Consider the following 13,785-nt stretch of genomic DNA (forward strand, 5'->3'; position numbering starts at 1 on the left):
CTGCAAACTTCATTTAGGGACAAGAAATAATACAATATCATGAATGTTCGTTTTTAGTCTAGAGAGGCAGAGCGAGAGGAGGGAATGAGGACAGAAGAATAAAAACTAATTTTCCAGGCAGGGAAATACTTATAAAACCTTTTATGTCAAAGTTAGGATTTTAAAACATCACATACTAATGCAAAATCCAGTAGCACCTGTAGGATTGAAGGAAATGCTGCCATTGCTTAAATGCTTTAAATATCCTTAAAAGACTGAGAAAAAAAGAGGAAGTACATTCTCCAGAGAACAACTGTATTTCAAAATAAAAACTGTATTTTTGTTTTTTTTCCAGTTTTTGCTTTTGTACAAGATTTCATAGTTGTAATAACTTACACACAAATGAGAAAGACCTCTGCTCTCCTCCTGGGTCGCTGCAAGTCCGCATGTTCAGGCTATCATCCCCAATATTAGTTCTGATCAATATATTACCACAGTCTGATCTAAATATAGATACATTATATAATATTTATCTCTGGGAAAAATCAAATTTTAATATGCAAATGTTTATATAATACAGCAATGGAAAAAGCTACAGTAGGCACACAATCTATGACTTAGAGGCGATGAGTTCTAGATGCTCCTCTAGTGTAGTGAATGTTTAAAATAGTCAATAGGAAGGCTTATTTATATGTGCACTTGTGTCCACCTCATCCCAAGTACTGTACATGTCTACTGACAAGCTGGGAAGTTATAGGTGCAGCCCTCAAGAAAGTGTTAAGTTACTAAAAAAAGAAACAATTAGGCTCTATTGGACATGGAAAACACTCACAAAATTTCCAATTTTAAATTTCACAGCAGTAGGAAAATATTAAAAATAATTTCTGTATATACATATAGGTATATGTATATATTGAATTACACATATGCCTCACATTATCAGTACAATTCAAGTGGAGACATTTTGGTGAGTTATTTTCCCATTAAATGATCACTATGCCAAAATTTAAAAATATTTTATTACATCATTAAAATAATTCCCTTACCATATTAACAGCTTACACTGTTTTTTTTTCTTTTTTTTAAGATTTTTTTTAAACTCTTCATAACTAAATTCCCTGATCCCTAGTATTAAGCCTCTACTTAAATTAAAACCTGGTATTCTTTGATATTCAGAAACTCATAGATAAAATCATATCTGTTTTCAAAATTCTGTCCATCAAATAAATTTTATTACCTGATTTATCAGAGAAATATCTCAGCTCTGAGCATGTGTACCTAAATTATTCTCTCTATAATAAACAGATAAGGAAAATACCCTAAAATAGATGGGGGTGACTGACGTGATGTTATAGGACATATAATACATGATGATTATATGTGTGTCTGATACAGATTTTTTCAGAGATACCTCACTGTAGAAACTAACTTTAGAAATAAACCATTTATTTTTCACTCTAATATAAATTGATATATATGTATGTATTTACATACATACACATAAGTATAAAACAAAACTAGTACTAAGAATCTGTTTATGAGTGAAAAAATGGGTTAATCTGCTTGATTTGTACTTAACAATTCAATCATTTGGGGTAGAAACAAAACCTAGTGCATTCATTGACTCCGGAGTCAGGTACTCAAGCATCCACTGAAAAGAACTCTCTTCAAAATCACAGGCATTGTACAGCAAGAATATATGTATTCTGATGCAATCCCTACTCGGGCAGAACAGACAGCACTTGGCTTGCTATTAAAATAGCTCTGTAAAAGAAGTGTATCATATAAAGAAATGCATGTTTGCTAAATGTCTTAAAATTACATCAAAACAACACTAAAACTAGCTCTCCGAGAAGAGACTGTTGAAGGTATTTCCCGTTTTGAAACGCCTAGTTAACAGTTCAAAATATTGCCTTGTGAAGTGTGAATAAAGACATGGTTTCGGTGAAGACCCATCTGCCACAGTCACAATTTAGACACAGTCCTCTGATTGGCTGCTAGGTGGAAGTGGACCTCCTTGAAATCAGCTATTTACCTTAAAGTTATCTATAATAAACAGTGCCCCCATAGCCATTATTTCTCATAAATTGAAATTCACTGAACACTCAGAAAAGATTTCTTGCCAAATATATAAATAAGTGTACCTGCATATTTTCTGTAAAGATACTTAACATTGCTAGCCTACACCGCCAAGGACGGACTGCTGCATTTCAGTTCTGTGTGTCAAATTTACTATAAATTTAAAAAGAAAAATATCCGAGGGACTCAGCTGCCTTTGTTTAATTGGCTTTAAAGTGTGTAATATAATGGGAGACAGTATCTTCTCATAAATACACGAATCAATATGGAAAAGTAAACTATACAGCAGACAAGATTGGAGAACAGTAGAGTGTACCAGAGTAGTCACGAGAGTGAAAACACTCCCAGTAAAAAAAGGAAGAACTCCAGACACCCATTTCTGGTGATTTTCAATTGAAGATGTACCTCTCTCCCACACCTGGCAAGAATTAATTGGTAATGGCCCTGCTTCTCAGCAGTGCAAAAATATCCTGAGAAATTATTCAGATAACAACAAAAGACAGGGCTTTCATTACTAAATTTTTGCACAAAACACAGCTGTAGATATCATTAATAAATTAATTTAAAAAGCAGATAATCTTCACTGTGTTGAACAAAAAAAAAGAAGAAAGGACCCAGACATTGTTAATTCTCCCATTAGCTAACATCAGGGGAAGATTGCAGTAAGTGTCTACTTAGAACTTTCCAGTTAACTATGGCCAATATACATGGAGGTAATTTGTAGTTCAAGTTTTTCATGTCTTTTTTTCCCCAACTAACTACAGGCTAAATTCTAAAATTTACTGAAATATACAATTCCAATTTTCAAAACACCTCCTCCTGGAGGGATGATATTCAAAAAAATTTGTGCAATCTTGGTGCAAAGCCCAAACAGTCCTACGAAGACAGACAGTATCTTTTCCTCATTTGGCACTGAAATTTACTCTCCTTAGCTGCATTCTAGTAGTTTGGCCAGATTATCTCGTAATTCTGTTAGTTCAAATATCTTTCCATCCAGGATTTCTAAGAGTGTCTTCAGGTTACTGCGGAAAGCTTCCTGCTCACTCTGGCTCTTCTCCAGGCGCTGCTCCAGGTCAGACAGCTGCCCCTCCAGGTCTTTATTCCGAATTTCAACTTCCTTCAGAAACAAAAGTTAACACGCACGTCCATGTTAGTTCATTTTTAGATAACAATACAACTTTCTGCTGTCCCTCATATCTTCTAGTAAGCCTGACGTTCAAGTTCACACAACTTACGGAGATTTGGAGTCAGCCACCCCAGAGAGCCAGGCTTGACTAAGAACAGATCTATCCTTCCAACAAGAAAGGGCCGCTAGTCACTGCTTCACTCCAGGCAAGGCTTCCGGACTTCTCAGGGCAGGCAGAACACCCACCAATGCTTTATTTACATCTCACTTTTATTGCTGCTCCTTTGTAACTGACAGTAGGCGTTCCCCTGACCCGTAACTCTAAAGAAAGAGTTCAAAGAAAAGCAACAACTCCCTAAAATGAGATGGTAAGACTGTCTGATACTGACCCTGTATTCGGGATTGAAGGAACATGTGCATAAAAACATACAATTGCTCAGATCTAGAAGCTTATACTGAAGATACAGTAACTGCATGTATCAGAAGAATAAAGATGACAAATTCAGGCTGAAAATCCAGGAAGGAACAAAAAACAAAAAGAAAGAAAGAAGGAAGGAAGGAAGGAAGGAAGGAAGGAAAGAAGGAAAGAAGGAAAGAAGGAAAGAAAACAAAACTTTAATACAATACAAAAATATTTAAAATTTTTATGTGGTCTAAATGCCAGCACATTAAGAATTATGGCTTTTAACAATGTTTCTAAGGATGACAAATATTTCTAAACATTATATAATGAGCCAAGTGCAAAAACCCAAAATTACATGACTAATGATTTAAATTTAGTTTTAAAGGTCAAATTTAAAGCTGGAAAGATGGTTCTGTGGTTAAGAACGCTGGCTGCTCTTCTAGAGGACCTGGATTCAATTCTCAGCACCAACAAGGCAGCTCACGTCGATCTCAACGTGAGATCTGATGCCCTCTTCTGGCTTCCACAGGCACTGCGTGCATGTATTGCACAGGCATACATACATGCAGACAAAACATCCATACACATAAAAATAAAGATCTTTTTTTTAAAAAAAGGATTCTTGGTTTTGAATTATGAATATTTTTCTCCACATTAATTTTTCTCAAGAATAGAAGTTTTTAGGGTCAAAAAGATAGCTCAACAGGTAAAGACACTTGCTTCCAAAACTCACAATTTAAGCTGGTATAATGGTGCACTCCTTTAATCCCAGTCTACGGAGGTCAAGACAGGCAGATCACTGTGAGTTCATGGCCAGCCTGGTCTACACAGTGAGACCCTGACACAACAACAGTAACGATTCCCAACCTGAGTTCAATCCCTGGACACACATGGTGGAAGGAGAGGACAGACTCCCAAGTTATCCTCTGACATCCACACACCTGTGGCACATACACATAATAAATACATAAATCTAATAAAAACACTGAAGTTCTGAGAAAAAGATGTGGGTAAATTGACTTGAGAAGATGAAGGAGAGTAACTGTTTATAATTCTGAATATAATCACATGATTTGACAGTGATAATTCTGAATAATACTGAAGCCACATTATAATACTCCCCAGATAAGCTGCAATGTGTGGGAGGACTAAGAGAAACAGTACAATTCATAAATGAAGAGTGTAAAGACCACATCTAATCTCAAAGCATTTTCTAATTGGTATTGGCCACTTCTATGTTAGCCACATATGTTTTTAATCATTCTTTGAATAATCTGTGAAGTGAAGATAACTAATAAAATAATCAGAAATTGGTATTTATAAATTCAGAAGCTAAATCCACGGAGGCTGTAAACTATTAGGGAGGAACAGATCCTGTGGTCAAATGCAACAATCCCACTCATGACTGCACAGAGCGCTCTCTTGCACTTGGGCAACAAGCTTAAGGACAGAATGTTTCCAGCTACAGAAATAGACCAAGTGTCATTCGGCATCATGCCCACTTCACAGCCGAAGCCCAGTCTGCCCTCTGCAGTCTTCCTCAGACATGAAAGGCTCCCTCGTTCTTCTCGCCAACTAATGAAGCACCCAAACATTTGAAGTGGAGCCACACAGTTGTGAAAATAGCATCATATTCTCTATAATCAATGTCCAGCTCCGACATGTGTCTCTGTAAGACTTTTACTAGTTAAATAACCAAACAGCACTAGCACAACACAGAACTGGTCTATTCTCAGGTGGGGAGAATAGACAATCTAGAGAACAGGGGCCGACTAGGTGTGACCAGAGCCTCAGCCAGCACCGCTCCCGGCAAGCTTGCCGATTCCCTTTCTGGCCTTTGCTTCTCTCTGCAAGCATGTCTTCAACCATCATTGCTGTCTATTAATTTCCTAGTCTTTTAAGGCATGTGAGGGGCACCCATCTCATGGTGTAGATTTAAAAAAAAAAAAGAAGCACTTTATAGGTCAGAATTTCAAATTCCTTTCAGAGTACTGTAATGGCCAAAACCTGAAAGTACAATCTCTGCAGGCCTGTTTCTCAAGCTGTCACTTTAACCTTTCCAGAGGGACTGTAGGGCTGTGCAGCGGACAACACTGTGAGACAGGAAGACCTCCATGGAAGCCCACACCTGGAAACAGTGGCTTGGTAGAACAGAACAGACTGTACATTTGAGGGACTTGACTGCATGTGAAACCTGAAGAGGCAGTCTTGGCAAGGCAACACTGTTTCAGAAAAGAGCAAGAGGCAAGGAGCCTTTAGGAACAGCAAAGGGGAAATCAAGACAAAAAGCTTTAAGCTCTTGTTATATAAAGAAAAATTAAAACACTGAAGCATACACATTGTCCCTGTCTATTATTGTCCCTCAAAAGAGGGTGTTTGAACTATGAATTTAATCACCTTAAACTGCCCTTTTGTCCACAAAAATGCAGAGGTATTTTAAAATAAATATGTTCATTTATAAAACAATCAATAGAAAATACTAAAAAGAATTCAGTTAAAAAACAAAAACAAAAAAACCAAAACATTTCCCCAACCAATTACAAAGCAGAATTTTTTTTTAACATGATATCCCATGCTGAGTTAAGGTTTACATAAAAGTATGCAAAAAGGAGCTTGAATTAGGCCCCCATATTAAGGATACTGGGCTGGAGACGGCTCAGTGATTAAGAGCACTGGCTGCTCTTCCAGAGGACCTGGGTTTGGCTCCCAATACCCACACAGCAGCGGACAACAGTCTACAACTCCAGTTCCAGAGTATTCAATGCCCTCTTTAAGAGTACTGCAAACATGCAATACACAGGCGCAACATACAGGCAAAACACCCATAAATAAAATAAAAACAAATGAATCAAAAGACACAACAGAAAGTCCCAGAAAACTAAACATGCTACACTGAAAAGCGGGAGTCGATTAAATTGTTGAAAGAAACAGGAAACAACAACAACAACAAAAAAACCATAAGAAATTAAGTATAAGGTCCTTATAAAAATAAAAAACAAAACAAAAACAGCTTTTATGAACACTTTTAAATTCATTCATTATTCCTTAATTATATAAAAAAATTAAAGAGAATAAAAGCAAATTAAGTAAGGAAAACAAGAAAAAGATTGGAATAGAAGACAAAAAAATTCAATTACATATTAGATATGCTGCAGAAGAAAAATAACATATAAGGACAAATTTTTAATTTTATATGTGAAGCATTTCATAACCTTTTTGGCACTGGGGATGTCTAGAGAAATCTACGTGAGGCTCTTTCTGCTGCTCACGATTCAGATACTACAAGAATCAAGAGATAAAGTACTTGGATATACACTATTATTGCTGTTGATATTATCTGACGCAGGGTCTCAGTATGTAGCCCTAGATGGCCTGTAATTTGTGACATAGATCAGGCTAGACTTGAGTTCACAGAAATGTGCTGGACTCAGGATTAAGGGTGTATGTCATGCCCAGCTGGATAAGGAAATTAAAATGGCCCACTAATACTTGAGAAAAATGACTTCCAACAATCACTTTATGAAATATCTTGATAAACATTGTTTTTTGAAAATAAAACAAAAATCCTCATAGCACTTGAGTAAACCAAGCCCAAAACTTATTAAGGCAAGAGAATCAGAATTAGAACAAGACTTCTCAAAAGTGACATCTAGGGATTGAACAGTTAAGAGCAGTTAAAAGCACAGGCTGGTCTTCCAAGGACGTAGGTTTGATTCCAGCGCACACTCAGTAGCTCACAACCATTTCTAACTCCAGTCCCCTTTATGGACCCCACGGACACCTGGTGTGTACATGTGGTGCACAGATATATACACAGGCAAACACCAACATATCTACACTAAAATGTAAAAAAATAAATAAATAAAAATTTTAAAGCGACATAAAAAGCCGTAATAGAGTCTAGATTGGTGAGTACTATGATTTGATTTTTTTTTTTAAATATTTATTTAATATGTATACAATATTCTTTCTGCGTGTATATCTGAAGGCCAGAAGAGGGCACCAGACCCCATTACAGATGGTTGTGAGCCACCATGTGGTTGCTGGGAATTGAACTCAGGACCTTTGGAAGAGCAGGCAATGCTCTTAACCGCTGAGCCATCTCTCCAGCCCCGAGTACTATGGTTTGAATTTGCTTCTCTAAAATTCAGGTACCAAAGCTTCACAGCCAATGTGATGATAGCTGAGTACTGAGAGATCTAGAAAGAAGGGCTGGAGAGATGGCTCAGCAATTAAGAGCGAAGTTCCATTCCCAGTACCCACATCAGGTGGCTCAAAATCTCCTGTAACTCAAGCTCCAAAGGACCTGAATTCCTCTTTTGGATTCCATGGGAATCTGCACATATGTGGTGTGTACACACAAAGACACACATACACACATCTTTAAAATAAAGAGAAAAAAGGGTGATGGGTGGGGGAGGAATCTAGGGAGATTATTAGCTCCATAGTCACTAAAAGGCCATTAACAAAATTCAACATTTACTCCTCATAAAAACAAAATAAACAAACAAAATACTTTCAAGAAAATAAGAATTAAAAATAAGTGAAAAACACGAGAGGCATCTTCACTAAGAACAGAAATGCTGAATGAAAGAAAGACTCAAGAGTACTGATACTTTTGATACTAGATGTCCTATGTAGAGTGTTTTCACCACCATATTTGAAATTAAACTAAAGAAGAGTTAACAGCTGATAAAATTTTAGGGGCCTGCTGTAAAATTAAACTATTACTCAATAGTAATAAAATACAATTAGAAATATCAACATAGATGTTTAATGTGAGTTCAATATGCTAAGAAGATTAAATAAACATCTCCACTTTTATTTGGAAGTGGATCAATGTCAATATGAGAAAAATTTACACTGACAGACATTTTGAAAAGAATCATTATGGAGGTACTGTAAGCACTGTGACAGTCTGAATGAGAATGGCCACAGGCTAATTTCTGTGATTGCTGGTCCCAGCTGGTGGAACTGTTCTGGGAGGGGTTAGGAGGTGTGGCCTTGCTGGAGGCAGTTCATCACTGAGGGTGGGGTTCCACTGCCTGTGAATAAGATAAAAGTTCCAGCATTTTGCTTGCCGGCTGGCTGCCCACGTTCCTTACTGCGATGGTCATGGATTCACCTCCTGAAACTGTAAGCCCTCAATTAAATGCTTCCTTTCGTAAACTGCATTGGTCATAGAGCAACTACAACACACATAAAGAGCAAACTAGAATCAAACAAAGTGAGGCTTCAGCACTTGGTAGCTATGTGTCTTGATTAAACACGTTAACACTTCTGAACTTAAAATGGATACCCAACCTGTCAACATGAAATGTGTGTCAGTGGGTAGCTTAGCCAGCAAGTGTTAAGGTACCACAAAGTACTCAAAAACCAAAATAAACAGGAGGGAAACTAGCTTGAACTACCCATTCTCTTCCCTCTAGTCCCAATTATATGTATCATACACAGCCATACCAGCCTGACATTAAGGGTCAGATGACCAAGCCCATTAAGAAGCGCCACTGCCTTGACTACTAAGAGATGGTGACACTCTCCTAGTGATGAAGATATAAAATGCCTTCACACATTAGTAAGTGATCTTTACGATACAAAACTGCCAGCTGAGAACCAGTACTCTACACAGAGAGTTAAAATCTAGAAATAACATTTACCAGGATAGACCAAAACAAGTAATCTTGCCTCTTAGACTGATGAGGGATGTAACAAGAGAAGCAAGGGGGCAGGGATGGGGCTATACCATGTAAAGAACCTATTTTCTTGTTCTCCTTTTCCTTGAGACAAGGTCTCTCTGTGTTCCAGCTATCTTGGAATTCATATGTAGAGTTTGAAGCTGGCCTCAAGCTCACAGAAATCCTTCTGCTCTGCCTCCTGAGAGTTGGGACTACAGGTGTACAAAATTATGCCTGGCCAAAAGTCTGTTTTCTTTCTGAAGAGTCACCGCAGTTGCAGAGTTTTGTGGTCAAGGACAGAGGCATTAGAGTTTGTCTTGATCTAAACATAGGTTGGTCAAGTTACTTTTCTTCAGGCTCTGGGTTCCTCTGCATTGTACTGTGATATTCCGATAGAATATGAAGAGTGCTTGGCACAGTGTCTGTACGCAGCAAGCACTGAATAAGCAGTGCTGAGTCTTCTTATCAACTGGTCCTCCTTCTACTCCCTGGCTCCCAGGCTCCTCTTCAGAGGCCTCTGCAGACTCCTCACTTTAGGAACATTCTTGTTTCCCTTCTTGAGACAGCTAGCTTAAGCTGGCAAAAGGCAACTTAGTAATACATTTTGAAAAATTTTTTCACATTTGACTCCCAGCAACACAGGATGTATGTATGTCAACTAGAATCAGGAAGTATGTTAGCTATGCAGGAAAAAGTTGACAAATTTGCTTAAGACTGACAAAAGGGAAAAGGCATTTCCCTCTGTTCCGCTAGGGCTCAAGGAATGCCAGATTTCAAACAGTAACTTGGCACACAAAACACCAGCAGGTCCTTACACTAAATGAAATCCATTTGAGATATTTTCCCTGAAGTTTAGGGTACCCTTTAATGATAAAAGCAGAAATTTCCAAATTACTGCGCAACAACCCTTTCTAAATGGCCATCGAGGATTACACACTACCTAAAGGAAGTCATCAAGGAAAGTCTACAACACTGGGCAGTAGGCATGAATCAGAAAAAAGAAAAAAAATAAAAGTGAAAGCTTAAAAAGTCACTATGATGTGAAAGAATGACTAGTACTTTCTGTATAGAACCAGTAAAGTTTTACTTAGCTTACCTGTAGTTTTTGAGTCAAAGAGTCCCTCTGTTCTTGGAGTTCTCTGGCATTATCGATTTCTTGTTTCAATCTTTCTATTTCCTGGAAAAGGTAAAGTAATGTCTTTAACAACATTTAACTTATTATAAGGAGAGGGAAGAACTAATTTTCCTCCGAAACTATTTCCTAGTTCGGAGGAAACAGTAATTAAAAGCATCCCTTATTGACTTTCAGTGGGATATGAGTCCTGTAGAGGCCTGCTCCCTGGAAGAGTCAGGTTTCCTTCTTTCTTTCCTGGAGATGGGGCAGGGTCTTTTACTCCATTCCTTTAACTCATTATATAGCAAAGTTGGCTTCAATGCAGGATCTTCCTGCCTCGGCTCCTAGTCCTGGGACTACAGGCACAATAGCACATGCCAATTCAGAATGATTTCTAACAAAAGTATAATCTGATGGCTTCAGCATAGCGCTAAATAGCTTCAAGTTTGAGATACAGTTCTTCCCTTGGTATATGAAATAGCCCTTTTTGACTAAAAATCAAAGAAAGCAACAACTTGCAAAAATTCATTTAATCTCTAACTGTTTCCTATTGCTTATATAAGAACAACTCTCACACAAAAGGCAGCCATAGTCGAACAAAGTTAATAATAACAGAAACATGAGGGGGAAAACATGAACAAGCTTTATAATATTCCATAAAAGTTTTATCTTTAAAACAGAAGCTCACAATCTCACTTTACCGCAGACGGTAGTCCAGACCTCCTATGCTGTACATAATGCTATCTGGATATTAGAGGGCTATAGAGTGGGGCCTACCTCTTCCTTCACTTTCAGTGTCTCTTCCAGTTCTTGTACCGTCTGATTTAGCTCAGCCTTGTGGGTGTGCACAGCATTTGCTTGACTACTAACACATTCAAGCTCAGTGACCTGCAATTAAATGAGAACACAGGTTAAATTAAGTGGCAGTTTCAAAGAGTTTCTTGAAGCCCCTGAGAAGTTAATGAATTTTGAAATACTATATGAAAGGTTATTTAGATTCTTGGCATAAAATAAATTCTTTAAACATAAATATTTTAGGCAATGGCAAAAACCAAAGGATTACTAGATAGTTTGGGGACAATGAATTTTCAAATGCTGGTCAGAGTCGGATTATGGAAATCAAGTGATTAATCACTACAAAAAATTCCAATAAGGAAAGTTCCTTAAAATTCATACAAGTATAGCTAATGACTGTCTGCTTCCCCCATTTGGAGCATTCTGGTAAATATGGGTTCTGAGAACTGACCTTCCATAAGTAAGGATTCCCCCCAACAAATACGAGAAAATCTGAAATAAAAGATATGCTTAAGAACCACCTTAAAAACTTAGAGATTACAATGGCTTCACATCAACTGTGCCTCTTACGGGAAGGACAATAGTTTTTCAGTCACTAATAATTTACCAAGAGCCAACAAATAATATTATTTTTTAATGAGTGCCTGACACCTTTTAAAGATAATAGGGAAAGTTCAGTGTCCTTAAAAGTTATCCACCCCAGTTAATCCAAGAAGAAATCATGCAAACATTTACAGACACCCTCCACAACTTTTCATATGCCACACTCTCAAAGTCCTGCTGACAAAGTAAGGATAAAGCAAACCTGAACTTTCAATAGCAAATCACCCTCTATTCTTCAAGTGTTTCTTTCACACCCTAGCTTCGTTTCTACTTAGTTACTAATATGCTTCTTTGCACAGACCTTTATTACTTAGGTCTGAACAATGCAATGCTCCTATAGAAGATTTAATCACAATTGTGGTCTCTCTTCTTATGTATTTTGGAACCGCTCACAAATGAGTCTTTCATTGTATGATGCTCAAAGTCTTCCAATTGCTTTTTATAATATATAATATTTTCTTCTTCTTTCCACTAATGAGGATGAATCCAGGGCCTGAGTGTGAAGCAAGCACTGCACCACTGGGCTGCAACCCCAGACCACACTGGTAAAGTCAATCTAACTAACCCTAACCCAGTGTCTTTCAGTCACTGGCTGCAACCTATATAAATCATCTATTTGGCCAAGATGTACACTTCTAACAGTAACCTAAGAATAAATGGTGTTCGTGTCCAACTTTTTTTTTTTTGTTGTTTCCTTGACTGAACTAGAATGTCCCTCTGAAGATCATTCTGATCTTAACGGGTAGTAAACTCAGCACCTATCTTCTGAAAGCCGATCCCCTCTGCTGGAACCCTCAAAGCTCTCTTCTCCCTTGTTCATAATGCGGAGCATCTAATAAAAACTACTGGGAATGGGCTGGAGACATAGCTCAGCAGGAAAAGCAAGTACCACACAAATATGAAAATCTGAGTTCAGTTCCCAAAACCTCAACAAGGGAAGTCACGGCACACATTCGCCCACAATCACATGCAGATATTTTACACAAACACATGCACACACTCTTGCAAATGCACATATACACATTAAAAAAATCTTTGGAATCATTGTTTAATATACACCAGTTGTCTTTGTTTGATTAACTAAAAATGTTCTAAAAGGAATTTGAATGTTGATAACAATGCAACGGGTTTATTGGACTACTTTCTCACAGATCAAAAAACAGTAAATAGCCTGTAGCAAAATGAACAAAAAATAACAAAAACAACAAAACCCCAAAACAACCAACTGTAGAAAAGCAGTCACTAGCCGGGTGGTGGCGCATGCCTTTAATCCCAGCACTCAGGAGGCAGATCTCTGTGAGTTCGAGGCCAGTCTGGGGTCTACAAGAATTAGTTCCAGGACTGGTTCAAATCAACACAGAGAAACCCTGTCTCGAAAAACCAGAAAAAAAAAAAAGAAAAAGGAAAATCAGTCACATAGGTGTCAGTGACTCACACATCTCTGTCTAAAGGTACCTGCTGATATAGTTGGACAGCTTGATGGATTCAAACTGAAACATTTAGCTTTATTTTCCTGAAGAGTTCAAGAACTTTTAGATTCCTCAGAATAGATGGAAGAGCTAGAAACTGGGATAATTAAATGAAAGGCAAACAGACCTCCCACAGGTCTTTAGTGGACTCCATAGCTGAGTGTACACATAAATGGTCAGGGAGTATGGGGAAGGGGGTGGGAGTAGGTGTAGGCACAGAAAACGCTGACCTTGGAAGGACTGAGCTGTGGTGGCATTGGCCATAGAGAAGACATTGTGAAATCTTCTCAGATGAACAAGACCGTAAAAACACTTCAGGCTTTCCAGTGACACCTCAAGAGGGCTACATCGTAGGGGAAGAGACTGCCTGGACTACACTAGGTGATTTTTCCCAAGGATAAGTGAAAATTGAAATAAACCAAATCTACCAGTATATAAATTCAAGAGATGTATTGCCTATTGCTGCTGCTGATAATAATAATAATAATAATAATAATAATAATAATAATAATAGTGACAGATAATAATAATAATAAATAAAT

At 37.7% G+C, this 13,785-nt stretch overlaps 1 protein-coding gene across 1 annotated transcript in view; it reads right to left on the reverse strand.

The window, feature by feature from the left end:
* Positions 1-293: 293 nt before the first annotated feature.
* Positions 294-13,785, reverse strand: part of Homer1 (homer scaffold protein 1) — a 99,613-nt gene continuing 86,121 nt past the window's right edge. Inside the window, exons 8-10 of the mRNA XM_075976305.1 lie at positions 11,154-11,264; positions 10,359-10,439; positions 294-3,175 (exon numbers count right to left, since the gene is read on the reverse strand). Of these exons, the coding sequence (XP_075832420.1) occupies positions 2,987-3,175; positions 10,359-10,439; positions 11,154-11,264 (381 nt within the window). The 3' untranslated portion in view covers positions 294-2,986. The remainder of the gene's footprint in view (positions 3,176-10,358; positions 10,440-11,153; positions 11,265-13,785) is intronic.

Source organism: Microtus pennsylvanicus, chromosome 6 (genome assembly GCF_037038515.1).
Source record: "Microtus pennsylvanicus isolate mMicPen1 chromosome 6, mMicPen1.hap1, whole genome shotgun sequence".
Classification (NCBI taxonomy): domain Eukaryota; kingdom Metazoa; phylum Chordata; class Mammalia; order Rodentia; family Cricetidae; genus Microtus; species Microtus pennsylvanicus.